This window comes from Prionailurus viverrinus, chromosome B4 (genome assembly GCF_022837055.1).
Source record: "Prionailurus viverrinus isolate Anna chromosome B4, UM_Priviv_1.0, whole genome shotgun sequence".
Taxonomy (NCBI): domain Eukaryota; kingdom Metazoa; phylum Chordata; class Mammalia; order Carnivora; family Felidae; genus Prionailurus; species Prionailurus viverrinus.
Genome location: NC_062567.1, coordinates 75,127,692 through 75,154,215, shown reverse-complemented (window position 1 = coordinate 75,154,215; position 26,524 = coordinate 75,127,692). Strand labels below are relative to the sequence as shown.

Below are 26,524 nucleotides of genomic sequence, written 5' to 3'. Positions count from 1 at the left end.
ACAACTCCCAGACTTACGCTAACAGTCAGGTTGGCCCAGTGGACTTCTGTTGTCACGATATTGTGGTCCTTCCAGTACTGCAGGGTATGGTTGTTTGGATTTTCTGGGAGAGTACACCTGCAGCTGAGGGAACAAGAAAAAAGGATTCCTGAGGAAAGCAGCCAAGTATTTGATTAAATAGTTTTAGCCATGACTGGACTAAAGCCCCTGTCAGAGCCTGCCTCGTTTCTCCTTTGCCCATCTCAGGTCCCTGAGATTGGTCCTGTTGCTTGAGGCCCATGGGTAAGCCCAACCACATCCTTATTTTTCAGTCAGCCATTATAAACACAGACACAAATCGGCACATGGGCCTTAAATTAAATTGTGCCGACCACCAAGCTTGGCACAGAATGGTTCTTGGTGGTCTCCTTGCTTAGTTTCTTTTGCTTAGGCCCTTCCCGTGAAATTCAATCTATAAAGCAAGGAGGACCTGCTACCCCATTTGGCTCTCAACAGTCTTCTCCGAGCCTGGATATCTCCTGCTCTCTATACCCTGCCACATTCTCAATATGCTCTCAATATCAGAGGCTCCCGGAATTGTGATGCAAGCTTGTCCCGACACTGCATTATTCCTGGTAATATCCCACCACCATGGTCTCCTCTTGTACCTAACCAGACCAGATCAGACTTGTCCCTCTGGCCAACATGCGGCCTCCCAGTCCCACAATGAACATAGCCATTCCCACTAACTTTGCATCCTCTGTGGATTTAATGAGCATACCTTCTAAGGATATAGTACAACAGAATTAAAATACAAAAAGATCTCAGTAGATTGTAATAGGAGGAAATCAACAAAATAAGACGTAATAGGGAAAGCCATAAAGTCCTACATTTAGGTCTACAAAATCAATCCCAAACTTGGAAGCACCGAAGATGTCCTTCAGTAGGTGAATGGATGCACTATATCTATAACTACACAATGGACTATTATTCAGCACTAAAAAGAACGAACTATCAAGCCATTAAAAGGCATTAAAGACCTTTAAGGCAATAACACTAAGTACACAAAGCCAATCAGAAAAGCCTACATACTGCAGGATTACAACTATATGACATTGCTGAAAAGGCAAAATGATGACGACAGTAAAAAGGTCAATGCTTGCCAGGGTTTGGAGTGGTACCGAGAGATGGGTAGGCAGAGCACCAAATATTTTTTTTTTGAGAGAGAGAGACAGAGAGAGAGAGAGACAGAGAGAGAGCATGAGCAGGGGAGGTGCAGAGAGAGAGGGAGAGAGAAAGAATCCTAAGCAGGCTCCACACTCTCAGTGCGGAGCCCAGTGCGGGGCTCCATTTCATGAACTGTGAGACCATGACCTGAGCTGAAACCAAGAGTAGGAGGCTTAACCGAATGAGCCCCCTCCCAGGTGCCCTCAGAGCACAGATCTTTAAGGCAGTGAACTATTCTGTATGATACTATAATAGTGGATATATTATTTATAGATCAATCAAAACTCATAGAATGTACAACACCAAGAGTGAACCCTAATGTAAACTATAGGCTTTGGGTGATAATGATGTCTCCATGTAAATTCATTGTTTGCAACAAACTTAGCACTCTGGTGCACGGGATGCTGATAGTGGGGGAGACTGCACATGTGTGGGAGCAAGGGGTGGATGGAAACTCTCTGTATCCTCTGCTCAACTTTGCTGTGAACCTAAAACTGCTCTTAAAAAATCAGTTCCACATACTTGGAAGGTATTATGCTGAGTGAAATAAGTCAGTCAGAGAAGGACAGATATCATATATCTTCACTCATATGTGGATCTTGAGAAACCTAACAGAAGACCATGGGGGAAGGGAAGAGAAAAAAAAAATAGTTACAAACAGAGAGGGAGGGAGGCAAACCACAAGAGACTCTTAAATACAGAGAACCAAGGGTGGATGAGGGGTGGGGGAGATGGGAAGATGGGTGATGGGCATTGAGGAGGGCACTTGTTGGGATGAGCACCGGGTGTTGTATGGAAGCCAATTTGACAATAAAATATATTTTTTTTAAAAATCAGTTCCACATACTAACATAAAATGATTTAAAGAGCTGGGGAGTTCTAGCTTCACAGCTCCAACGGTAGAATGCAACTAAAAAAAATCCCACCTTGAGCTGTATTAACACAGAATTACAGTGTCCAGATCCAAAGTCTACTCAGTCCAAGGCTGGTCACTTTTGTCAATCTTCCCCCACTAGGTCTCATGAGGGCAGATCCTTTGTCTGCCATGTTCACTGCTGTCTCCAGGGCCTAAAACCATGCCCGGCATATAGTAAGTGTTCAACAAATGTTTGTTAAACAAATAAATGAATGATTGAGAAAAAGGTCGAAGAATGAACCTTACTCCAATGCCAATCAGCAATCCACTAGGCTTCAAAGATTATACTCCCCTAATGGTTGTTATTTTGTAATAAAATAATTTCAAATTCTAACAAAAGTTTTTTATGAATTCTGACCTTAAAAAGGGGAATAAATGAATACGCAGAACGTACAAAAATGTATCCGTGACTAGTTGGCAGACCCCTCCATACAGTATGCTCTCTGCTCAGACAGTTTCGGGTTGAAATTGTTCACTTTACAACCAGGCCCTCCACATCAGAAATGTACAGCCAGAAGGCAGGGAATTTGATGTACCGAGCTAAAGGTTGAGGATCTTTAGTCATAATTTGGAGAATACTATTCCAGAGAAGAAGTGTTTCTAGGACCAGACTCTCCTGGATGGTTGACAACATGGCGAAATACCATGTTTCTTCTCCCCCTGATCCAAACTGTATCAGGCATGGGAAGAAAACAGTCTCTTGCATTGAAATCTATGTAAGTAAATAGATTACTAGATCCTTAGGAAACAGAGTAAGAGACCTGTGGATCTGCAAAGAATTGTTAGTATATCTCTACCTAACGATTCCTAAGAGGAGCCTGTACATACATTCAGACGATCCTGATAACATGCTTCAGGGACTCACAAATCCTTGTAAAAAGAAGTTCCTCCCAATAACTCACTTGAATTCTCCCTGCTACCTTTGCAGCCTACTTTTGTCTCGTGCCTGGAACCAAAAGCCCGTGCTCTGGAAAGCATTCCTCATGTCCCCTCTGAGTTTCGTTCTTAGTCCATCCTCTCTGTCATCACTTCTGGCTGTTCTCTGGCAGGCCCCCTGGGGTCTCCACATCCCTATCTAAGCCTTATTTCACAGAGGGGCAAGACACTTCCTTAACAAAAGGCGCAAGTACTGCCGGGTACACTGCATCAGCCAGTAAACGCAGGCCCACTGCTCAATTTAAAAAAAAAAAAAAAAGGGGGCGCCTGGGTGGCTCAGTCAGTTAAGCGTCCGACTTCAGCTCAGGTCACGATCTCGCGGTCCGTGAGTTTGAGCCCCGCATCGGGCTCTGGGCTGACGGCTCAGAGCCTGGAGCCTGCTTCCGATTCTGTGTCTCCCTCTCTCTCTGCCCCTCCCCCGTTCATGCTCTGTCTCTCTCTGTCGCAAAAATAAATAAAACGTTAAAAAAAAAATTAAAAAAAAAAAAAGACAAGCAGAAAGCATACTTACTAATACAAGCTAAGGTGGTCCAGCTGGCTGTGCATGTGGATGGGGTAGGTCTCTGCCAGGTGAATGAGCTTTTCTATTGCTTCATAGATGAAAATAATGCAAATCAGGGAGGCAAATGCCTCTTCAGTGAAGCGGGTAATGTAACAGACAAGGGAACTGGCATCAGTTGCCACAAGGACAATACACAGGAAGGCAGTCCACAGTCCGATACAGGCTCGCAGGGAGAGGTACGAAAGAGCGTAATCTCTGAAACAAAACCAAAGTTCATCAAAAAGCATGGATGGGTGAATTACAAGACAAAGGGTCAGAAATGTGGTTAATTTATCTCATCTCATCCATTCCAGTACCGCAACCCAGTTTACCCCTAATTCTGACTGTACTTTACTCCTAAATGATGCCCAGGGACAGCTGTGACCAAAGATTTGCTCCACGGGTAATATTTGCCCCACAGGTAGTATCTGCCACAGCAAGGACACGGAAAGTGGAGAAGGAAGGAATCGGCCACATGCATTTCTGCCATTACTGCCCAACTTGATTCAGATCTTATTCTTACAGTTAGGAAAAAGGGGCTGGCCCATGTTCCACATGCTCCTACGTCCAATCCAAAATGAAGAAAAAATTTGATAGGGAAAGGAGGCACTGCTAAGCCCCTACCATCAGTAGCAACCACAATATGAAGGGGGCGTCTTAGGCCAAATTAAAAATTGACTTGAAAGGGGCGCCTGGGTGGCTCAGTGGGTTGAGCATCCAACTTCGGCTTGGGTCATGATCCCACGGTTCATGAGCTTGAGCCCCACATGGGCTCCGTGCTGATGGTGGGGAGCATGCTTGGGATTATCTCTCTCTCCCTCTCTCTCTCTGTCCCCTCTGTGTGCGCTCTCTCTCTCTCTCAAAATAAACAAATAAACTTTAAAAAACTTGATTTGAAATGAAAATGAAGGAATTTGACTTAGCTAGAGAAAGAAAACTCCAGTGCGACACTGTGTGCTAACTAACTTGAATTTAAATAAATAAATTTTTTAAAAAGATAAAAAGTCAAGACTTCAACAATGGCTGAGGGACATTAATAAAGCTCTTTAAGATTAGGAGATCTACTATTTTAGGTACAGTACTACCTGGGGGCAGGGCAACAGACCAAATGATGTTCTTTCGTTAGGTTTTTACAATCCAGAGTAATATTTGCCTGATTATGCTCGCCCGGGATCCTGGCATTCAACCCTAACGGCACAATAACACATCCAGTTAGAGTTTTCAGAAAACCAAATGTCTTACTTGCAGAATTTGAACAAAATCTTTTCAAATACAAGCACTGGCCCAGTACTTCCCAGGATGGTGAGAGCCTGTCCCGCAAACAAGGAATAGGCGATCCCAGTCATGGAGGCTCCAAACAAGGATTCAATTGCACTCTGAGGGGGGAAAAAAAATCATCAGAGTCCATAGCCCATCTGTAACCAGTAGCATGGGCTTATACACATTCCTGACTTAGCTCTCATGTGTGCCCTGACAAGCCATTTGCTTGTATTTCATTTTAGCAAGAGTGAAGTATACACACGGTCTAATACTCCTGTAAACGGATACCGTCTTGATAATCCAGGTGCCCAAATCCAACCACATAGGATTCCTTAACTAAGTCCTGTTCTTCAGTGACTCAATTCAGTACTTAAATATACACAGAAAGCACAGTGATACCATTTGTACTATGAGCCGTCATTCAGAGTCACATTAAATTTCATATGACATTGATCTATCATTTTCCACCCTTTTGAGCACCAGGCAATTCAACCGGGCAGTCAGCTAGTGACATTGATGTGCTAGCCGACGAGAGTCGGTTCTAAAGGGAAAACTAGGTTGCTGCTTGGTATGAAATCAGAAGACCACAGTATTCAGTAGAAAGAATCCAATCTCCTCAGCCCTAGCCCGGGGGATTTTCCTCTCAGCAGACTTCCCTGCCAACACAATGTTTTAACTCCTGTTGGGGCCAAGAGAAGTGGTAAAAAGTCCTTACTATGCGTCCCTCAGTGGCTTCTCCGAGCAATCCCCCAAAGGTGATGACAGGTGACATGCAGGCACAGTACAGGAACAGAAAGGAGGCCAAACACTGTAAACTGAGTGCATCCCGGTAGTCGCTCCAGTACCAGGGGGCCTTCCGCTTGATGTCCAACACCAAGCCCCCAAACAGCCTGTGGAAACATGGCAAACAGGCCTCTAACGCAGTCCCTCTTCCACGGAAGTATTTGAACAGCGCACATTTGAAAGCCACTTCAAATGTGCTCTGAAGACATGCTTTGGCTTCGATGTGAGCCCCAGTACAAGAAATCTCTCCGGGGTCAGCACACATTCCATTTGCAAACAAGGGCATGAATTTGAATGATTATCCCGAGCATAAAGAGAATTGCTTTGGGAGTGCATATTGCCCATTCAATAAAGAGTTCCCAAAAAAATTAACGTGAAATTAAGTAATCGCTTCAAACCGCAAATTCTGAGCTGTTTGGAGGAAATGTGCAAAATCCATTCAAGGTATTAAAATCGTTAGTTTTATTATATATGTATTCTAGCCAAAGAGCCCCATCACATGCACTTCCCTACGCTGAACAGCTACCCACCTTACTGTTGAGAAATTAACGTAAGAATTCGTTCATGTGGTCGACAAGTAGTAGCAGATATTGTGCCAGGGACGGGAGATGCAGCAGGGAGCAAGACCACGCAGCCCTTCTCTATCGCCTCACAGGCGATAGGCAGTGCTGTGAGGGTGCCACGGCAGCATAGAACAGGAGGGAGATCTCAACGGGGACTCAGAGAATGGACCAGGAGCTAGCCAGATGGGGCAGAGGGGCTAGCGTGGGTGACACCTGGAGGTGAGAATGCATGGCGGGGTCCAAGTGCTAACGCAGATACAGCTCAATAAGACAGTGTGAGGGGCAAATACCAACAGACGGGAACGGTGAAGCTGGAGAAGCCAAGTCACAGAGCGCCTTGCAAACTGTTTTAAGGAATTAGAACTTTATCCTGATGGCATGTCAAGTCACCGAAGGATTGTAAACAGGAGAACAACATAATTAAACGTGCATTCTGGAAGGATCACTCTGGAGGGGGTGTAATGAATGGAACGCGGGGCAAGACTGGAGGCAGGGGATTGGGAAGAGAAGTGGAAGGACTCAAGGGCTGAATCAGGAAGTAGAGTCCACAGGACGTGGTGGCAGGACTTCTGGACCCCTCTCCAGTTCCCAAGGATGAGACAGATCAAGAGCAAGATATCCCACACCAAGAAAGAGTGTTCTCAAACTGGGTCACTTTTTCTAGAGTGAGGTCTTTGCACCAGAGTGAAAGTTGATAGGGGAGTCACAAAAAATGCCACTCAGCATTACAGGACAGATCACCTGGTCTCTTCTACAAACCAATGGCATAGAAAAAAAGGAAGGAGAGCTAGTACAGAATGGGATCATAATAACCAAATGCAATCCCTGACTGGATCCTATGTGAAGAAAAAAAAAAAAAACTCTAAAAAGATGTGGCTAAGACAATCACAAAAAGTTAAATGTGAACTGAGCATTAGACAATTTAAAGAATTATTGTTAATTTTGTTAGATTTCATAATGGCATGACCGTTGTTTTTTAAAATGTCCTTATCAAACAGAGATACATACTGAAGTAGTTACAGGTAAAATGACATGATAGCAGTGATTTGGTTTAAAATAATCTAGAAAACATAAAACAATTACGTGGGGAGGAATAGACAAAACATGACTGGCAAAATGTTAATCACCGTTGACGGGCACGTGGGGGTTCATTATACTGTTCTCTCTTCTTACGTGTTTGAAACTTTCTATAATAAGCCAAAAGCAAAAAATGAGCTACTCTTTCATGAAAGGAGGCTTGGCCAGCTCTTTCCATCTCTCTGCCTGGGAGCCTGGAGGAGAACCATGCGACCTGGGGCCTGTACACCAGGGGGAAAGGCCCAGGCAGCTCTCTCTTTCCATTTGAATGCTTTCTCTCCCTAGCCAGGTGCAATGAGTGTGTTCGTGGACACGGGGCGGGCACTGTTTTATTCTACCTATTTGTTCTTTTCCTCTGGTTTGGGTGGGTATAGTTGGGATTCACCGTCGTCAGTTTATAGCGGTAACATCACAATCTGGTTCTTGGCTTAGAGAAGAGAGGCAAAGCTCGTTTTGTTTTTAGTCTATCTGGCAAAGCTAGCTTAGGTAAGGGGCTATCTATAGGGTCTAACCTAGAGTGTGAGAGTTCCACCTCAGAGTCTGGAACCAAGGCTCCAGTTTGTAATAAAGTGTCACTATGCCTTGCTTTCTCCTCTGTGCAAATAGGACCTTATAGGCAGTTTTGATCGGTCTGGGGCAAGACACAAGTGTTTCTGGGTCTTTACCAAGACAGAACTAGTACCATGTGAATATCACCTCTTAATCACCGATGACCTTCCTCTGAAGGGTATGATTCTGGGAGAAGAATCTCCTTCTGTAATAATGAGCCTCACCCCACTTGGCAACCTGAGATGCTGTCACGATTGCTCAGCCCCTGGATGCAGGAGGCCCTTCCAGGGAGGAACGTCTGTGAGTCACAGACAGAAGATGTATGTGAAATGGATTTATAAGAAGCCATAGAAAGGGGGGGCATCTGCATGCCTAACAGTGATTCAAAGGGGAAAGAAAAGATCTGAGGCTCTTATGGATAATGTAACTATAAATTAATAAAATGATTTCTGACTACTATTTATGGAGTCAGCCTTATCCCTCACTCATGCATAGAATCAGACCATAATTGCACAGCTACCACAAGATCAGGCATGGATGCTTCTCTCTACATTTGAGACTTCCTTTCCCTTTCAACACTACCTTTGATGTTCAAGTTTTTTGGGGGGTAGGAGGCACACAGGGATACGAATTTCAGCTTGATGCAAGAAAGGACTTACCCGTGTAGAGGGTCACTAGGCTCTGGAGCACTGACTTAGGGAGACCTTCTCTGGAGGGCTTTAGGGACAGCCCAGCCATCCATTTGTCTGGTGTGCTTTGGAAGAAACCTGTTTGAAGTGTGTGTGTTGGGGGGATGGGGAATCATCGAGATAGCAGCTCCTGGTTCTTTTTTTCATTAACCCTTCCCAAAAGTGGCATCCCCAACGAGGTACATAAATATGCCTTGGAAAAGCCCTTTCTTGGAAAACCCTTCTCTTCCCTGCGGTGAAACTTGTGACCTAGGAACACTCTAGTCAGACTTTTGTCTTTGTTATGTACAGGAATGCATCAGCATCACGGAGGTCCAACACACTGTGCTCCAGCCCGGCCTCAGGTTAATACAGGACTGTTTTCAACTTGCCTCCTTTCCTGCCTTAAGAGTCTACACGCCCCCATCTTCATATACCTCCCCGTCCGACAAATAGAACATCCGCTAAGTCTCCAGGTTTTGCCCCAGGCCTTGCAACATGGCACACACAAGGCAGGTTTTCCACCTCGGAGAAACACAACTAATGGTATGAAGAACTATTTTTTGTCTGTGCAGTCCAGGTGGGTCCAGAAAGTTCTAGGATGTTCATCTATGGGGGAGGGTTTGCTTTGACTCCCTACAAACTTTGAGATTTGGAAAGAGAAAAGGGTTGGCACAGAAGCATAATCTCTGATGCAGGCATGAAGTCACCTGACCTACAAGGCTATAATAGGAGAAAGGCCATGTGTCTTGAGGTCTTTTACTAAGGGCTCTGAGGAAAATTTGGGGAACTCAGGAAGAGGAGGTATCTCCCATACCAAGCAGCCCTGGGCCCTGAACCTAGATAACCCTTCCTTTCAGCTTTATCAACTCCATTAACTTCCTGACAAGACATGAAGGGAGAACTTCCTCAAACCCTAGATGAGTTTGCGAGTAAAGGTACTTTGACACTGTGAGTAAGCATGTGATGATCCTGGCCACATGAGATCTTCTTTTGGGATGTCAGGCACCATTTCTGAGCATCGACAATTCTTGAGATCTAATCTAATGGTCTCCCAAACTCCCACGTGGACTGGATTATAAATGACCCCCTCAAAAGGTCTGGGACTTTAGTTTATTCTCCTCTAACACCAAAAGAAACCTGAAACCTCAAATCATTTGGAGGAAATCCTGTTGCCCTCATTTCCACTACCTTCAAACTCTAAGTCCTGGGGTGTGAACACCATTTATATTCAAAAGATATATCACCACCCTGAAATACCATCAAACACCCAAGACCCTTTCCCTAAAAAACACCACCTCCTCTAGGACCGTCTCAATCCTGGAAGCTATTCTAGGGACAGATGCTTCCCTTGAACTGCTTCTCAATACCAGGCCTCCCCACCCAATTCAGACCTCTCCCAACTTTAAAGAAAATGTTAAATTTACTCTTGGAGGTTGCTCCCTCATTTCAGTGATCCCTTCCATCAAAGAGCTGTTCTTTTCCTCCATGATCACTCCTCAGAACCCAATTATCTTTCCCCACCCTCAAATACATTCCTCCCGGGGCGCCTGGGTGGAGCAGTCGGTTAAGCGTCCGACTTCAGCCAGGTCACGATCTCACGGTCCGTGAGTTCGAGCCCCGCGTCAGGCTCTGGGCTGATGGCTCAGAGCCTGGAGCCTGTTTCCGATTCTGTGTCTCCCTCTCTCTCTGCCCCTCCCCCGTTCATGCTCTGTCTCTCTCTGTCCCAAAAATAAATAAATGTTAAAAAAAAAAACAAAAAACATTCCTCCAGCCAGGAAACACACCCCCATTCTGGACACTGCTAGCTAAGTGCCATCTCTCCTGCTTCTAAGCCCCCTTTCCTAGCTTCTCCCTGAATTTCTAAGAGTAGAAAAATAGATGACTGTCTACAATTCTAGAAAACCCTGAGTTTCCACTGGGTACTGAGGATAGAAAAATAAGGAAAGCAACTTCAAGCAAAGAAGAAAAAACCTACGGTGAAAGTTAGGAAGTAGAGGATGTTACAAAGCTTCACTTCATGATCTGAGTCCTGTCCTGAGACTCTCCACCCAGCAGATCCTCAGAAACAAGTACAACTTATGGAACCACAACTATGGTCTCAACCATCTCCCACCATCTGGGGAAACCCTAGACGTCACTCCAACCCAAAATACCATCCTCTTTCACCACCTTCTTACCTGGCAAATCAAAGTTAGTCTGGGAACCTGCTTCCCTAAACTTCCATAGAGAACCTCCTCCTTGGACATCTGTCTTTAGAGTCTGGGCCTAGAAGAGTAGATTGACTATTCTGAGACACACCCACACCCCTAAAATACTACTTATTTTCCTACCCTAAGGGAGTTTCTTTACTTAAAATAATCACTCAAGGGGCACCTGGGTGGCTCAGTCGGTTAAGCGTCCGACTTTGGCTCAGGTTATGATCTCATGGCTCGTGAGTTCAAGCCCCACATCGGGCTCTGTGCTGACAGCTCGGAGCCTGGAACCTGCTTCGGATTCTGTGTTTCCCTCTCTCTCTACCCTTCCCCACTCATGCTCTCTTTCTCTCTCTCTCTCTCTGACTCTCTCTCTCAAAAATAAACATTAAAAATAAATAAATAACCACTAAATATTTATCTATATTTAGTCCACTCATGCTACAGAACAGGGATCACTCTAAAAGTATTCATTCATTCGTTCATCAGATACTCAGTGTCCACTCTGTGCAGGGCACCGTGCTGGGTGCTAGGATTATAATGGGCACCCTGCCCTTACGGAGCAAACATTCTAGCAGGAAGACAACAAATGAAGCAATAATAATAAAGTATGGGAAGGGCTGTAAACCAAGGGGTAGGAGGAAGGTGGCAGACGGGTGAGGGACAAAGCTCAAAGTTGTGACACCACAGAGTAGGAATACCTAACCTCATCTAGAGAGAGTCTTAGAAGGCTTCCCAAAGGAAGTGACCCCTAAGCTGAGACAAAAAGGTAAGTAGCAGTTAGCCAGGAGATGAGGGAGGGGACGAGTGTTCAAATCAGAAGGAACAACGTGTGGAAAGGACTGGAGGTGAGACAGACCGTGGTCAGTGGTTTGAGAAACTTGAATGAATGAATACAAGATCTGATAAATTCACAATACTTATTACAGTCAGTGGTTCCATTTGAAAAGTCATTCCCAGCCAAAATACTAGAGAGAAGAAGGCTGAAAGTGAAGACTATGACTCATTCCTTTACACAACTTCAGCCCAGTAAGCAGCATGAGCTGTGAAACGTCTCAGAACTTACCGCCCGGTGCGCTGAAGTTCTGGCCCGCTGTGGCCCCCATGTGGTTCCGGTTCTATGTGGCAAACATTTCCATTTGGAACTCCAGGCATTTTCCGCTTCTCCTTTCAACAGAGGAACACAAAATTAGTAAAGTCAGCCATCTATCCTGTCCTTCCTGTTAACAGCGGGGAGTGATAATGAGATCATCCAAATACAGCCCCCAAATACCCATGTGTTTGTAGTTTTCAAATGCATTTACTGATTTGGGGCAGTTTATTGACTTTCCTGAAAAACAATAACAACATATAATTTCTCGCCCTCTCTACTAGTGCTTAACTCCTAAACCTGCGTCGCTCAGAGACAGAAATATGGAGGCCTGGACATCAGGTGGGACCTAAGTTCCAGTTTCAAATCTGCCTCTGTATAATCTCACTTCACCTTAAAACTCTGAAGATAGTTTCATTGAAGATAGTTTTATTTATTTGTAATATTAAGGATAAAAATACCTGCGTGGGGATGTTGCCGGGAGGGCTGAGTTAGCATCTGTAAAGCGCCAGGCCTGGTGTCTCGTGTACAAGGGCTCCTTGGCCACCTTTGATCTGTCCCAAAGTATGCGGGATTCCACCTGTTCTCTCTATACAACTTGCTCTTTTTGTCGCATGGCTTCATTCACAATATACTCCCAAGAAATGTGCTTTCCTCTCCTATCCCATCCCACATCAAACCTCCAAAAGCTGGCTTGAAAATTATCCTAGAGTAATCCTGACTGATTGCATCACACCTGAGCCAATCTATGTTACTGTATACTCATTTTTTATAACTGCTCTGTTCATTCTAGGTGCCCAAAACAGGGCTATAGCTTGAGTTATTTAGTATTTACCCACATGGTCTTTGCTTTGTCCATGGTGGGTACTCAGTAAGTGACACTTAAGCCACCATTGGCTAATGTGCATACATTACCTGGGAAGGGACATTTTTGGGTGGCTCGATTCTAATAGAGGGGTCCCACTCCCCTGGAGGGAGCACTGTAACCTGGTCTAGGAACTCGTCAATCCCCGCCAGGAGATCGTCTCGCTCTTTTGCCTTATACGCCACATCATGAAAAATCTACAGAGAAGAAAAAACCCTAAGGAAAGTTGAAAATAACTTTACTTAAAACAATCCCCAATGGAGGGCACCTGGGTGGCTCAGTCGGTTGTGCAGCTGAGCGTCCAACTCTTGATTTTGGCTCAGGTCATGATCTCACGGTTCATGAGTTCGAGCCCTTGCATCAGCCTCCACGCTAACAGCACAGAGCCTGCATGGGATTCCCTCTTTCCCTCTCCTCTCCCCCTCCCCAACTCATGCTCTTGCTCTCAAAATAAATAAATAAACTTAAAAACAACAACAACAATCACCAATGAATGTGGTGAAGGACAGATACAACCTCATGATTTTTATCTCTGTCACGGGGAATGACATGACAATGTGGAAAACTTCAGCATTTAAAAAAGTGCAAGGATAAAAGCATAAAAAAATGAAACTAAAGATGAGATGGGTCAAAAAAGAACTAGATATCTGTATGCTAGTACAAGAAAAGATGAGACTCTAAAGTTGTATAATTGTTATCCCCCCAAAGAATGGGACAAAAGGCAAGATACATGGGAAAATTTTCCTATCATAATGGTTGGAAAAAGTGGATGAAATTCCTTCATTAGGAAGGAAGCTCATACCCCTGACCCTCACGTGGAATAAGAGTGAGGGTTCTTTATGTAAATAGCTTTTATGTATGCAATTAGCCATCCTCTCTAGAAGGTTGTCAGCCTTAACACCTTTCTCTCTAGGCATCCTAAGAGCCAATGATAATTTTCCCAGAAAAAGATTTCTCTGCATCCTTGGAAGAGATGATATAGGAAGAAATAACCCCAGAAGGTTTGGTCTTCCCACAAAAAGCATTCAGAGAAGTGACCTGACCTGCTTCCCAGAAGACACCGCAAGGGTGATTATTTTATCCCCAACAAATAACTCAGGGTCTAGCACAGAGTAAATACTCAACACATATTTACAGCATAAACAAAAAGCAGAATGGTGCATACCTCATCTGTCATGATGGTGGCCATGGATCTGCCAATCTCATGGTACTGCTGACCTTTCCCTACCGGACCCAATAGGATAAACAAAAATCTGGCAACACACACAGAGGATGAAATTATAAACTATATAAGAAGACATAAAGAAGTGGCATCTTATTCCTCTCCAAACAGCGAAACATTTCTCTCTCCTATCAACCAGAAATCACTGTGGTAACTTCAATAAAAGGAGACAGACTAATGATGGAGCAATATAAGTGGCCTTGACCTAACAGCTCCACTCTGAGCATTGGACGTATTTGTATGACTCCATCCAATAATGCGGTTATAATTGTTAGGGTTTCCATAGACACAATTCCTTGCTATAGGAAAAAAAAATTCTTTTTTTTTAATTCTTTTTTTAAAACATGCCATTGTTGTGCAAATTCAAGGTTTTCTGAATCTCATTCATTGCTCTAATAAGCAAATGATGGGGAGAGAAAGTTGACATGATCAAGCCCTGTAGAGGAGTCGAAATTGTGTTCTGGACATCTGAATACTCTGTAATTAATGGGGCTCTGAATCACCTGAATCACCACCTTCAGAGTGCACGAATAGCCTTTTGAACAAATGTGGACATATTTGCAAACCATACAAATCCTGCCAGAACCGTGGAAAGAGACATCAGTACTTTGGCTCAGACATATTTCCCTGAGACACGGCTCTGTGGAACTGAGAGGGTAAGACTCAGGCTTCTCACCATAACAAGTGATTAGCCTGTGATACGCCCTTGGGATGCTCTTCAGTTCTCCACTCCCAAGACTATAGTTACTTAAAAGTCATAGCCTTAAAAGTCTTAGAATTCTTCTGCGTGGAGGTTAATCCAACATACCTCCAGTGAGATCACTGCTGAATTTTAAACAGCATTCCCCAGTTAATCCCAAATTTTGGCACTAGCTGGTTTCTTCTACCAGAGCTCACACAAATCTGTGCTTTAGACAGAATGCGCTGAGTTTCGCTGCCCTTGTCTTTACCTTGTTGGGATGGGCACTTCTGTCAGACCCGAGAGAAGAACGGCTGGAGAGAGCCTCACAAAGGCAACGATGGGGCGGTCCAGAGAATCCACCTCACCAACCAGGACATTTGAAGCCTCCGCCCCAGTGGGAATTTTTTTCATGAAATGAAGATCCACCTGAAAGTCCAAAAGAACCCTCTGACAACCTAGGTGAGGAGCTGTCACCTCACACATCAACCACCTCCCTTACCTTACATTCACCTGTCGTCTCATGATTTAACAAATGTTTGCTCACACTCTTTCATTTGACCCTTGCAATACCTCTGTAAAGTGGATAAAATAGGTATTAGCCTCATTTTTTATTTACAAAAAAACCGAAATGACTGAAACCCAGAGAGGTGAAGTTGACTTGCCCAGTGGAGCCTTTAAGAGACAGAATTTAAATCCAGGTCCTCTGATTTGAATTTCATTACACCACGCTTTCTCACCGACTGTTTTTGAAGCTCTCGGTCAAATTTTTTCCCTCTTAAAAGACTTGACTGCTTTGTCAGAGGTTTCAGCTTTTCTAAATAAAACAGGGAACCTTCCCAGCAGAGAAGTGACGCGACCCCATCTGTGTTCTGGCTGGTGTCGAGGACAGACCAGGGCAATGAGAGGCTGGAGGCAGGGAGATCGAGGCTTGAGCCAGAAGCTGCAGCGAGGCACTGCTACCGCAGAAATCTTAGGATGCCCAAGTCACAGTCTCCAAGAAGAGCCTCGACCGCAAAGTAGTTTTAGGAGACAAGAGCAAAAATATTGTTTCCGCAAAACCCTGGGAGGTGAGAAGGGGCTGCTGAAGAGTAAGCACCAAAAACAACTTTGGAAGAATCGGGAGGTCTGTGTCAGGGAGGCTTATCGGGGGCTCCTCTCAGTTCTAGCATCGAACCTGGTGGAATAAACTTGAGTCTGCCCCATGCAGGCTGGAGTGAAAGGGAGAAGACCCAGGCAGAGGGGCCTCCTTTTCTGCAGAAAGGGTTCTGGTCTTAGACAAAAGGTGTTGAGCTACCAAAGCTTACCCGGCTTCCAGCGATCGGACTCTCGGTTCCACTAGGAATACTCTTAGGCCTACAAGCCAAGCTCCCGTGTCTCTGCTCACCTTGCTTAAATCCACGGGACTGTGTTCACAATTCACGCCATTTTTTACTTCAAGACTCGTAGTTGGAACAGACTGAGGAGACACAGTTTGACCTATTCAGAGAAGACAGAATCCTCTGAGCCTCTGCCCTTTCCCCCCTTTGACACACCCCATCCGTCACCCGTTGGCTATGGCTCTCTGTCCTGCAAGGCCCATAGAGAAGAGCTAAGAAGACTGTGCAGATAAGACCCACACATACATGTCTCCTTACGGACTAGCAAAGGGAGGGCAGAAGTCTTACTACTTCGCACCTTCTTCCTGAACATATTTGTTCCTCTATTAAGGCAGGAATTCTTAACCAGGAGTGCATATCAGAGACTCCTTTGGATAATGTTTCAAATACGTAGATTCCCAGGCATATCCCCTGCACGTTGTGATTCAGTAAATGTGGGGACAGGGAGACATAGAGATTAGACCCTGCCTGGCCACAGAGAAGGAAACCAAACAGCGGCTGAGATTCATGGAATGTCTACAACCCGTCATGTACCTGATTAAGGGATTTACGTAGAATCACGTATCGAAACCTCACATTAAACTGATGGGGCAGATGCTATTATCATCCTTATTTCACAGAGGAGAAAGTGAGACTTTAAGAGGTTTAGGAGGCTGCCTGAGGTCACACACTTTGCAAATAGTGGAGCCTGAATCTCAAGCCTCGAAGTCTGACTCAAGAACCTATACTACTATATTTTGTGTCCCTAATCTAAGATCAATCTGAGGCAACATCCCTAGGGCCAGAGATAGATGGTCATCAGTCCCAGCCCCCCATCTTGCCAGTAACCAAACCATATTGTGTATAAGTGAGCATGGAAACATATTAGACAAATATAGCCTGTACCCTCTGGTAACTTAGCATCTTCAACTAGTTCCTAAGTGTCTTATTAATAAAAGAACGGTCACTCCTAATAATCTTACCATTTTTATCCATCGAATGTGGATCTGACTGCTTCTTGCCAACCTCAGCGAAGGAGCGAACAATGGGAATGAGGTTATTTCTCTTTTTTTCGTTCTGATGATGATGCTTCTTGAGAAGGGCTTCCCGTACTTTAACCCTCATGCTGTCATTCAGGTCACTGAACAGTTCTTGCTGGTCCAGGATCAGGTCTGGAAAGCAGGTGCTAACATGAACACTCAGACTGACAGTCAGTGAACTCAAAGAGGCCCGCGTTGGGTGGTATGAGAGGTGAGGGGCGAGGAGTGGGAGAAAAAGTTCCACGAGGGTCATTAAGGTACAAGGTACAATCATTCCTCAGGGCCTGAAAGATCTATTTGACGACAGCAGCTGTGACAAGTTATACTTTATGCAGATCATTATTATTAGAAACAATCAACCATTTAATAGGTGCCAGAACTATGCTATGAACTTTACACAGATTATCCAATCAAATCCTAATGACACCTCTGAGAAGGAGGTGGTATTGTAACAATTTGTACAGATCCAGAAAACTGAGGCCCAAACGTTACAAAATTTCCCAAGATCTCACATCTAGCAAGTCGCAGAGCTGGGATTCAATCCCAAGACTATCTGACTCAAAAGCCCACACCGTTACTCACTTTGTTCTGTTATCTGCCAAAGTCCCTCTATAGTCCCTTCCTCCAACATTTCAACATCGCTATACTCGTCAAGAGGAACGACAGCTGTAGAACGCTCCGAATGACAATTTGAAGGTGGAACCGACGTGTATGATTCAGTTAACTAAGTGCCCCAGGCAGGCAATTACCATCAACCTTTAACCTGTCAGACCAACACAGTTGAGGGGGGTTAAAAAAAATCCCAATAATGAGTATGAGTTCTAGAGGCCCACATTCTGTCCCACTTCTATCACTTTCTGTGTGATCTTGGGCAAGTTACATAACCTTTCCGTACCTCAGTTTCCTCATCTGTAATATGGCGCTGATATTATTAACCATCTTCAAAAGTTGTTACAGAAAATTAATGGGATAATAAATACAAAGTGCTGTATCAGTAAATACTTGATACAGTTTACCTATCCTTATCACCAACATGAATACATCAGGTACCTAATGTAAAGAACTATAGCAATTACACTTCAGTCCTACCTCCCTATCCCCAAGCCTCCCAAAACTTCAACCTATTCTCAACCCCAACTCCATCCATGACTATCCAAGTCTAGAAGAAAATCTATTTTGAATATTCAAGCTGAAGATCCATGGTTTCTCTATATTTAACCTTTATATTGATGGGTTTATTGCTCCCATATTATAAACATGCTTCAGGATCTTTCATCTTTTTTTTTTTAAGATTTTATTTTTAAGTAATCTCTACACCCGACGTGGGACTTGAACCCACAACCCCGAATTCAAGAGTTCACACGCCCCACTGACTGAGCCCGCCATGTGTCCCAAGATCCTTCATCTTGAAAAAAAATGTAAAAGAAGAATGTCCAACCCAGACCCTCCTTTAACTCTGGCACTCTGTCTGTCTCACTCTCTCTCTCTCTCTCCTATCATTTACAGTTTTCAAAAGAGGGGCACCTGGGTGGCTAAGGTTGTTAGCGTCCAACTTCAGCTCAGGTCATGATCTCACGGTTCGTGAGTCGGAGTCCCCTGTCAGGCTCTGCTCTGGCAGAACAGAGCTTAGTTGGGATCCTCTGCCCACTCCCGCTCTCTCTACCCCTCCCCCACATGCTGTGGGCACATGCATGTGCACATCTTCTCTCTCTCTCTCAAAAATAAATAAACATATGGGGCGCCTGGGTGGCGCAGTCGGTTGAGCGTCTGACTTCAGCCAGGTCACGATCTTGCAGTCGGTGACTTCGAGCTCCGCGTCAGGCTCTGGGCTGATGGCTCGGAGCCTGGAGCCTGTTTCCGATTCTGTGTCTCCCTCTCTCTCTGCCCCTCCCCCGTTCATGCTCTGTCTCTCTCTGTCCCAAAAATAAATAAATGTTGAAAAAAAATTTTTTTAAATAAATAAATAAATAAATAAATAAACATAAAAAATAATAAAAATAAATTTTAAAATCTTAAAAAAATAAAATTAAAATCAAAAAATAAAGTTCTCAGTCCCCTGCAATTTGGCTCTCTCAATGAAATTGCTTTTGATAAAATCAATGGCCTTCCAGTTGCTAAATTCAGTGGATGTTTATGTGACCTCTCTGCAGCATTTGACACTGAGGAGTTGAAACTCTCTCCCTTCTTAGCTTTTGTAACGAGCTGAATGGTGGCCCCCTCGAGACTTCTATGTACTAATCCCCCAGAACCTGTGACTGTGATCTTATTTGTAAAAAGGGTCTTTGCGCACGTAACTAAGTTAAGGATCTCAAGATCATCGTGGAGGATATTGACAAATATTCTCACAAGAGAGACACAAATGAGAAGTCCATGCGAAGACAGAGGCAGACTGGAGTTACGCATTCCTGAGAAGGAACACCTTGAGCCACTAGAAGCTGGAAGAAGCAAGGAATAACTTTCCCCTAGAGCCTTTAGAGGGGACACAGGGTCTCATCAGTGCTGACCCCTCCCCTGTTTCCCCAAGTGATCCCGGAGAGGCAGAATCTCTTGGACACTTGCAGAAAAGCTTGAAGAAATCTTTATTCACTGTCTAGCCAAACAGAGCCAAGCCGAGGGAAAAACCTTCACATGCACCCAGGTGTTTCCCAAACGCCATTCCTAAAACATGGTAACAACACTCAACATCAGGAAACCCCATCAACCATCTCCCATTACATCTTGCTGAAAAAATGGGGGTACTGTGGCTCAGTTTCTTACATGTCTTCCCCAGCTGCCATGTTTACAAATCTTTCCTTAACACCTTTTTCTCTGCACAACTCCCAGTTGCCCCTTCCTCTAATTATTACCAAGACATATCTCTGTTGTTGCACTTACTTAAATTGTTCCATGGTTATTTCCCCCGTTAGAAGGTGAGTTCCTTGAGAGTAGGAACTATATCTTATTTCCCTGTGCCTAGCATATTACCAAGTGTATGTAGGTACAAAATAAATGTGTGCTAAATGAATAGGCAAATGGAGGACCGAACACCCTGTCATTTGAAATAGGCTGTGAAATAGGTAGAGTGGTTTCTTAGTTTAAAACCCATCCCACAGGGCACCTGGGTGGCTCAGTCGGTTGAGCGTCCGACTCTTGATTTTGGCGTAAGTCAGGATCCCAAGGTCATGGGATCAAGCTCCGCATTGAGCTCCACCTCCACGCTGACAACACAGAGCCTGCTGTTCTCTCTCTCTCTCTCTCTCTCTCTCTCTTTTCCTCCCCACCCCGCACTCTCTCTCTCTTAAAATAAATAAGCTTAAAAAAATAACAAAATTCAAGAGTGGGAGAGAGCCAAAGCATAAGAGACTGTTAAAAACTGAGAACAAACTGAGGGTTGATGGGGGGTGGGAGGGAGGGGAGGGTGGGTGATGGGTATTGAGGAGGGCACTTGTTGGGATCAGCACTGGGTGTTGTATGGAAACCAATTTGACAATAAATTTCATATATTGAAAAAAAAAACAAAACAAAATTAAATTAAAACCCATCCCACAGCTGAAGACATTGAGGTCGAGAAGTTTCAGTGACTGCCGTAATGACACAAAGCTACTTTATTCTTTCCTCCACACTCCTTTTTTTTTAATGATTATTCGTTTTTTTAAGAGAGAAAGAGAGAGAGGGGGTGAGCAGGGGAGGGTCAGAGAGAGAGGGAGACACAGAATCCGAAGCAGGCTCCAGGCTCTGAGCGGTCAGCACAGAGCCCAACACGGGGCTCGAACTCATGGACCCCGAGATCATGACCGGAGCTGAAGTCGGACACTTAGCTGACTGAGCCACCCGGACACCCCTCCACACCACACTTCTTAATTTAAACAAACATTCCTCTGTTTTCTCTCACCTACGCTTACCTGAAATTTCTTCTATGCTATTTGCACGCATATCCAGAAGGACTGTTCCATTTATAAGGCAGCTCCTTAGCTCAAAGAGACTATGCAGTGAAAGGGTCGCCACATAAGGCTTGCTCCAGCGCTCTCCCCCATCCTCGACATCTTCTTCAAACTTCAGCCACCTGAAAGCGTGACAAACAACTAGACGCCAGAGGTAGAAAATGAAGGATTTTCACAACAGAATTTTCTTTTAATTTTTTTTAATGTTTATTTGTTTGTTTTGAGAGAGGGAAAGACAGAGAGCAAGCAGGGGAGGGGAAGAGAGAGAGGGAGACAGAATCCTAATCAGGCTCCAAGCTCTGAGCTATCAGCGTGGAGCCTGATGTGGGGCTCAAACTCACGAACCGTAAGATCACGACCTGAGCCGAAATCAAGAGTCAGACGCTTAACTAACTGAGCCACCCGGGCGCCCCTTACGAGAGAATTTTTAATGTAAGCCACAAAGAAAGACATCTGAATAATCATACTGAACGTTGTAATTTAATCTATATGTTCAGGGTACATTGGTAAGTGAAAAAAAAGCAGGTTATAAAACAGTGCAAAATTGAGTACAGTTTGATCCCATTTCTATTTAAAGAAAGATTTAAAAATACAAACACACATGTATAAGACACCAAATGCTGTATCCCTCATTATACCTGGGGTAGTAAAATTATACATAATTTTCATCTTCTCCTTTTTGCTTATCTTTATTTTCCAATTTTGTATAATGAGCACATATTACTTGTGTGACAGATAGATCTCAGGGTGCCTGGGTGGTTCGGTCGGTTAAGCGTCCGACTTCAGCTCAGGTCATGATCTTGTGGTTCGTGGGTTTGAGACCCCACATTGAGCTCTGTGCTGACAGCTCAGGGCCTGGAGCCTGCTTGGGATTCTGTGTCTCCCTCTCTCTCTGCCCCTCCCCTGCTTGTGGTCTGTCTCTCTCTGTCTCTCAAAAATAAACATTAAAAAAAAAAAAAAAAAAGATCTCATCGGTATCATTTCGGTATATTAATAAAATGATCATATTTTTCTTTTTAAAAAGCTCTATGTGACCTTTAGAAGTTGGCAAAGACAGAATAACAAGACGAATTGCCTTTTCACTTGGTATCAGGTTGATTGGCTTGTCTAATCCTCTCCAGCCACGGCAAACGTCCAAGGATATAGCAGGGTTCCAGGAAGAGCTGTTCCAATAAGAGCTAGAGCCACACTTTGCTAGTTACCCAATTTGCCTTCTTCCCTGAGGCTCAGGCATGCTGGCTTTGTATTCTCCGTGAGGCTCACTGGTCAATTACAGAGAGGCCCCAGACATGGCCCTGGTTAATCAGAGGGCTCTTTTGGGGTTTGAGCCTCAAGCAAGCCTGGTCACTCTGCAGCTACCCCCAGAAGCCTACTGTCAGGTTAGCTATAACCCCAGGGGTCTCCGTGAGGTTGGGCTGTCTCAAAAATTCTGAAACTCCCAGTAAATTAAAACCCAAATGAATTAAAATTCTATGGTTCACCTGAAGAAAAGTCTTCACCTATGCTATATTTTCTGGGCTGGGTCCAAACCAAGGCGGTCCCATGAAGCATCTTCTAAGCCAGACCTATAATATCAAGATAGCCCAGGAACAACTCTGGGCCCTAAATAAGTTTGAGGACTCCCTAAAGGTTCTGTTGTTTCTGCCACCGATCCCAGGCTCAAGGTCAATTGGTACAGACGTCACCAGAGACATCACAAAGAGGCCGACATCAAGACTTCGCGTAGAAGACTCTGGAACATTAATCCCCATGTCAGTCATTACTTCTCCCATGAAGAAATAAACGAAAAGCAGACCTGTCACTTGCTGAAAGGTCCAAGTTGGTCTACCCAAGCAAATCTTGACCCAGGTTATTTTAGGGCCTTACCTGGCTGTCTCCTTCCATTCAGCATCTTCTCCCTCTTTCATACAGATCTCATCCAGCTCTGTGAACAGCTCGTGAGGTACATGCTCTTCATCTTCCTCAGTGCCCAGAATGAACTGAACACGCTGAGATGGTGTGTCTGGAAAATCAACCACAGAGAAAGGTCTGCTCCCAGCCTCAACTTAGAACAGAAATAACATTCTGCTATACTTAGCACATCTGGGGGCCTTATAACTTCAGGAACATAGAGAAGACAATCCTGAATGTAGATCAAAAACATTTCTTTACCACCTACCACCCCCCACCCCCAAAATCCTATTCTATGCAAGCAGTTGAAGGGAGGGAAAAATTATGAGCTAAGACCACTTGAAGAAAACCCACAACAAACTGGAAATCTGATTAATTTGATCAAAAAGCATGGATAATTTTCCGGCAAATGATTTCATCTATATAGGCATTGATTTGGGGGGACCTGAACTATATGAATTTTTCAGGAAGGTATTTTTGATTCTTAGAGGCATTTCTTCTTGGAAGCAAGCTCTGAAAACTCTACAAAAGGATTAGAGAAGCAAGACCACCTACTTGACGTCCATCACACATTCCCTCAGCCTCACCGAGGTCCCAGCCATGGACACCCACCCTCTGTCCCGAGAGTGTTACCGTGGGCCAGGGCCTCTGGGCCTTCCTCCCCCTGGCTGGCTCCTTTGCCCCGCCCCCGTCTCCGGTGCTTCTGGCCATGGGTTCGGTGATGACGATGGCTCTGCCGGCCCAGAGGCATCCGAACCCCCACATACAGAGTTCTATGACCTAGAACAAAGCAGAAGGTCTGTGCAAAGAATGCCTTTTTCTTTTTTTTTTTTTAGGTTTTTATTTACTTATTTTTGGTAATCTCTATACCCAACACGGGGCTCAAACTCACAATCCCAAGATCAAGAGTCTCACGCTCCTCTGACTGAGCCAGCCAGGCACCCCAGAGAATGCCATTAGTAAAAGGAATTGAGCATATTTAAGAGAGAAAGAAAATCATAGTTCTCTGGCCTGGTCACAACTCTAGTGGCAGAACTTCAAAGACTTCCAGGACTAAAGATGAATAGAGACCTTGGAGTTGACGGACTCCTTCACCCTACAGTGGCTGCAAGCCTCACAGGAGTGTTAAGATCAAAGGAAGTAACGTGCATGAACCTGATTTGCAAACCATAAAGGTCAACACAGATGCTAGTCGTTGTTATGACAATTTGAGCAATTGGAAAAAAGCAATACAGTCACTCTGACAACCGCAGCAAGTCTTGGAAGGGAGGTAGTTTAGAAAAGTGGTTAAATGCCCAAGTTAACCTGCCTGGGTCCCACACTCGACGACACCATTCACTAACCATGTAACCTGGAACAAGTTTTTTAATCTCTCTCTGTTTTTAAAACAAATAATACTAAAAGCTTATTATTTAAACTCAGAGGGTTTTTATGAGCAGTAAATAAGATCATGTATGTACAATGCTTAACACGATGCCAATACATTCTAGAACCAGTTTCCATTACTTTTTTCTCCTTCGTTGTAGAATAAACAAGCTCAAATAGAAGTGAGAGACTAGTTACAAACCATAAGAAGCACGAGTCTGCGGTTGTAGGGAGAGAGAGTAAATATTGTACAAGAAGAGAAGAACATGAGAAAACAAGTGATCCCGCAGCATACCTGCATAGGTCCTCCTTTTCTACTCATTTGTTCCTTCTATAGGCAATATTTTATTCTGCTCGTGACTTCTAGGCCTCTCTCACCTCCACTGGCTTTCCCTGCTTTCCTGCCAGGCCTAAAGCGCAAAATCAGTAGCTTCTGGGATGCTACCACCCCCGACACGCAGAGCCTTAGTCTTCCCCTGCAGTGCTGCCCAGTTACTGCCACTAGCACTCTAGATCCCGGACTGATCCCCTGCTTCTTCCATTACAGAAGCATTCCAATCTTCAGTCACTGTCCTCAAATCCACAAGCCTGGTTGACACTTCCTCCCTCTGGCAGGCGACCTCACTTCATATGTTACTAAGAAGACTTAGGCTGTCTCATGTGACCTCTGTCCATCTCAGCCTGGCTTGCTTTCTCCCCCAGCTTCTCCTCTTTGCCAGGCTAATGAGCGTGGCCTCCCATGCATCTGGAATCCTACTCCATCAGCTATCCCCAGTCTCTCCTTTCTATCTACCCTTTCCACAGCTTTCTCTTGATTACAAGTCTCTCTCTCTCTTTTTTTTTTTTTAAGTAAACTCTAGGCCCGACGTGGGACTCGACCTCATGACCCTCAGAACAAGAGTTGCATGCTCTACCAACTGAGCCAGCCAGGTACCCCAAGTCTCTCCTATCGTAAAAAGAAACTTTCCCAATATGGTGCTACCCTCTAAGCTTCTACCTGTCCTCTTCCCTTCTCCATCAAACCACTTTTGGGAACAGTCTACCCACCTAGCTCCCTTTCCTCACCATCTCCTTGTTCCATAGCATCTACATGTGGCTACTTTCCACTGAAAGTGTCCTCATTAGGGACCACTTAATCACCAAATCTCTATCATCTTATGTCTCTCTCAAAAGCCTTTCTTGAGAGCCCACCATGTGCCAGGCTATCCTGGTATCCAAATCCCTAGACTACTTCCTCTCATGGATGGTCCAGGGTCCCTTAGCTCCTGTACCCCTGCCCTCCCTTGCTCATTTGCACTCCTCTGACTATGCTTCTCCATCCCTTCCACAATCCCCCAAAGGAAAAATCCCTAGGTTTTGGTCTTGGGCCCTTCCCTTTTTCTATTGGCATCTACTCTCACGATTTGAAAGTTTACTTCTTCAAATAACACCCAAATCTTTATCTATGGCAATTCAATACATCCCAAAGCAAACCCATGATCCTCCACTTCAAGTCAGGCTCATACCCATTTCTTCCATGTTTCTGTTCATGGCATCACCATTCTCTCCACTTTCCAGGCCTGAAACCTCAGAGCTATTCCCCATGCCCCTCAGTGTTACATCCTCCAGATTAGGGATGTCAAGGCTTTCTCTCCTCCCACTTTGACAACAGCAGGAGTCTCCTTCCTCCTCCCATATCGATTCATTCCTACAAATGAGTCTTCCTGAAACATTGCTCTGATCACAGCTCACTTCTGTGCAGCCAGGACCCTCAGGCCCCAGTCTCCTTTCTAGTCGTTTCTTTACTAGGACAAATCATGCATTCACTAGGAAAAGAAAGGGAAGGGGCTTCTAAAAGAACTGAGTGATCAGCTCAAGAGAGACTCAAGTGGAAATCCCACACACGGTCACCTCATTTAAACATTCTGGAGGTGGGGGGTGGAGGTCTAGAGATGTACCCCTTCTGCATCCACCCCAGACACCCTTTCTCCTCTCCACAGCCTCAGATGCTTACGCCTGCCACCATCTCACGTTCTTTACCTGAACCAACCTGCTATTCCACAAATGTGCCAATGCCTTCCAGACACGGACTTGGCTCATCTCCACAAGATTCACAGCAAACGCACCTTCTTTCCTTCCTGCTATTATTCCTGATCTCCCCAATCAGATGTGCTGTCTCCTCCTTCTAAATCCCCAGAGCCGTTGGCTTACATTCTCTCATGCACTTATTTTATGCCTTGAACTAGAATTAATACCGCCCACTATTCATCTGCAGGCTTCTCAAGGTCCCAGGTCAGACTTTCTTCCTCTTGGAATCCCTCACATAACAAAGCACAGTGTTTTACAGATGGCCATTGCTGCACAAATGTACAGAAAATGGAACGTCTCTTAAGAGCCTCTCTTGGGAAGATAACTTCTCAGG

At 44.6% G+C, this 26,524-nt stretch overlaps 1 protein-coding gene across 3 annotated transcripts in view; it reads right to left on the bottom strand.

Annotated features, from left to right (window-relative positions):
• The window catches only part of SLC4A8 (solute carrier family 4 member 8), an 81,050-nt gene that overhangs the window by 30,890 nt on the left and 23,636 nt on the right, over positions 1-26,524 (bottom strand). For all 3 annotated transcript variants that reach the window (XM_047867975.1, XM_047867976.1, XM_047867977.1), the window contains 13 exons: positions 23,392-23,538; positions 22,735-22,870; positions 20,830-20,990; positions 16,892-17,080; positions 15,938-16,029; positions 14,822-14,979; positions 13,815-13,902; positions 12,700-12,846; positions 11,761-11,861; positions 5,575-5,749; positions 4,842-4,975; positions 3,570-3,815; positions 18-123 (listed from right to left, as the gene is read on the bottom strand). In XM_047867975.1, coding sequence (XP_047723931.1) covers positions 18-123; positions 3,570-3,815; positions 4,842-4,975; positions 5,575-5,749; positions 11,761-11,861; positions 12,700-12,846; positions 13,815-13,902; positions 14,822-14,979; positions 15,938-16,029; positions 16,892-17,080; positions 20,830-20,990; positions 22,735-22,870; positions 23,392-23,538 — 1,880 coding nt within the window. The remainder of the gene's footprint in view (positions 1-17; positions 124-3,569; positions 3,816-4,841; positions 4,976-5,574; positions 5,750-11,760; positions 11,862-12,699; positions 12,847-13,814; positions 13,903-14,821; positions 14,980-15,937; positions 16,030-16,891; positions 17,081-20,829; positions 20,991-22,734; positions 22,871-23,391; positions 23,539-26,524) is intronic.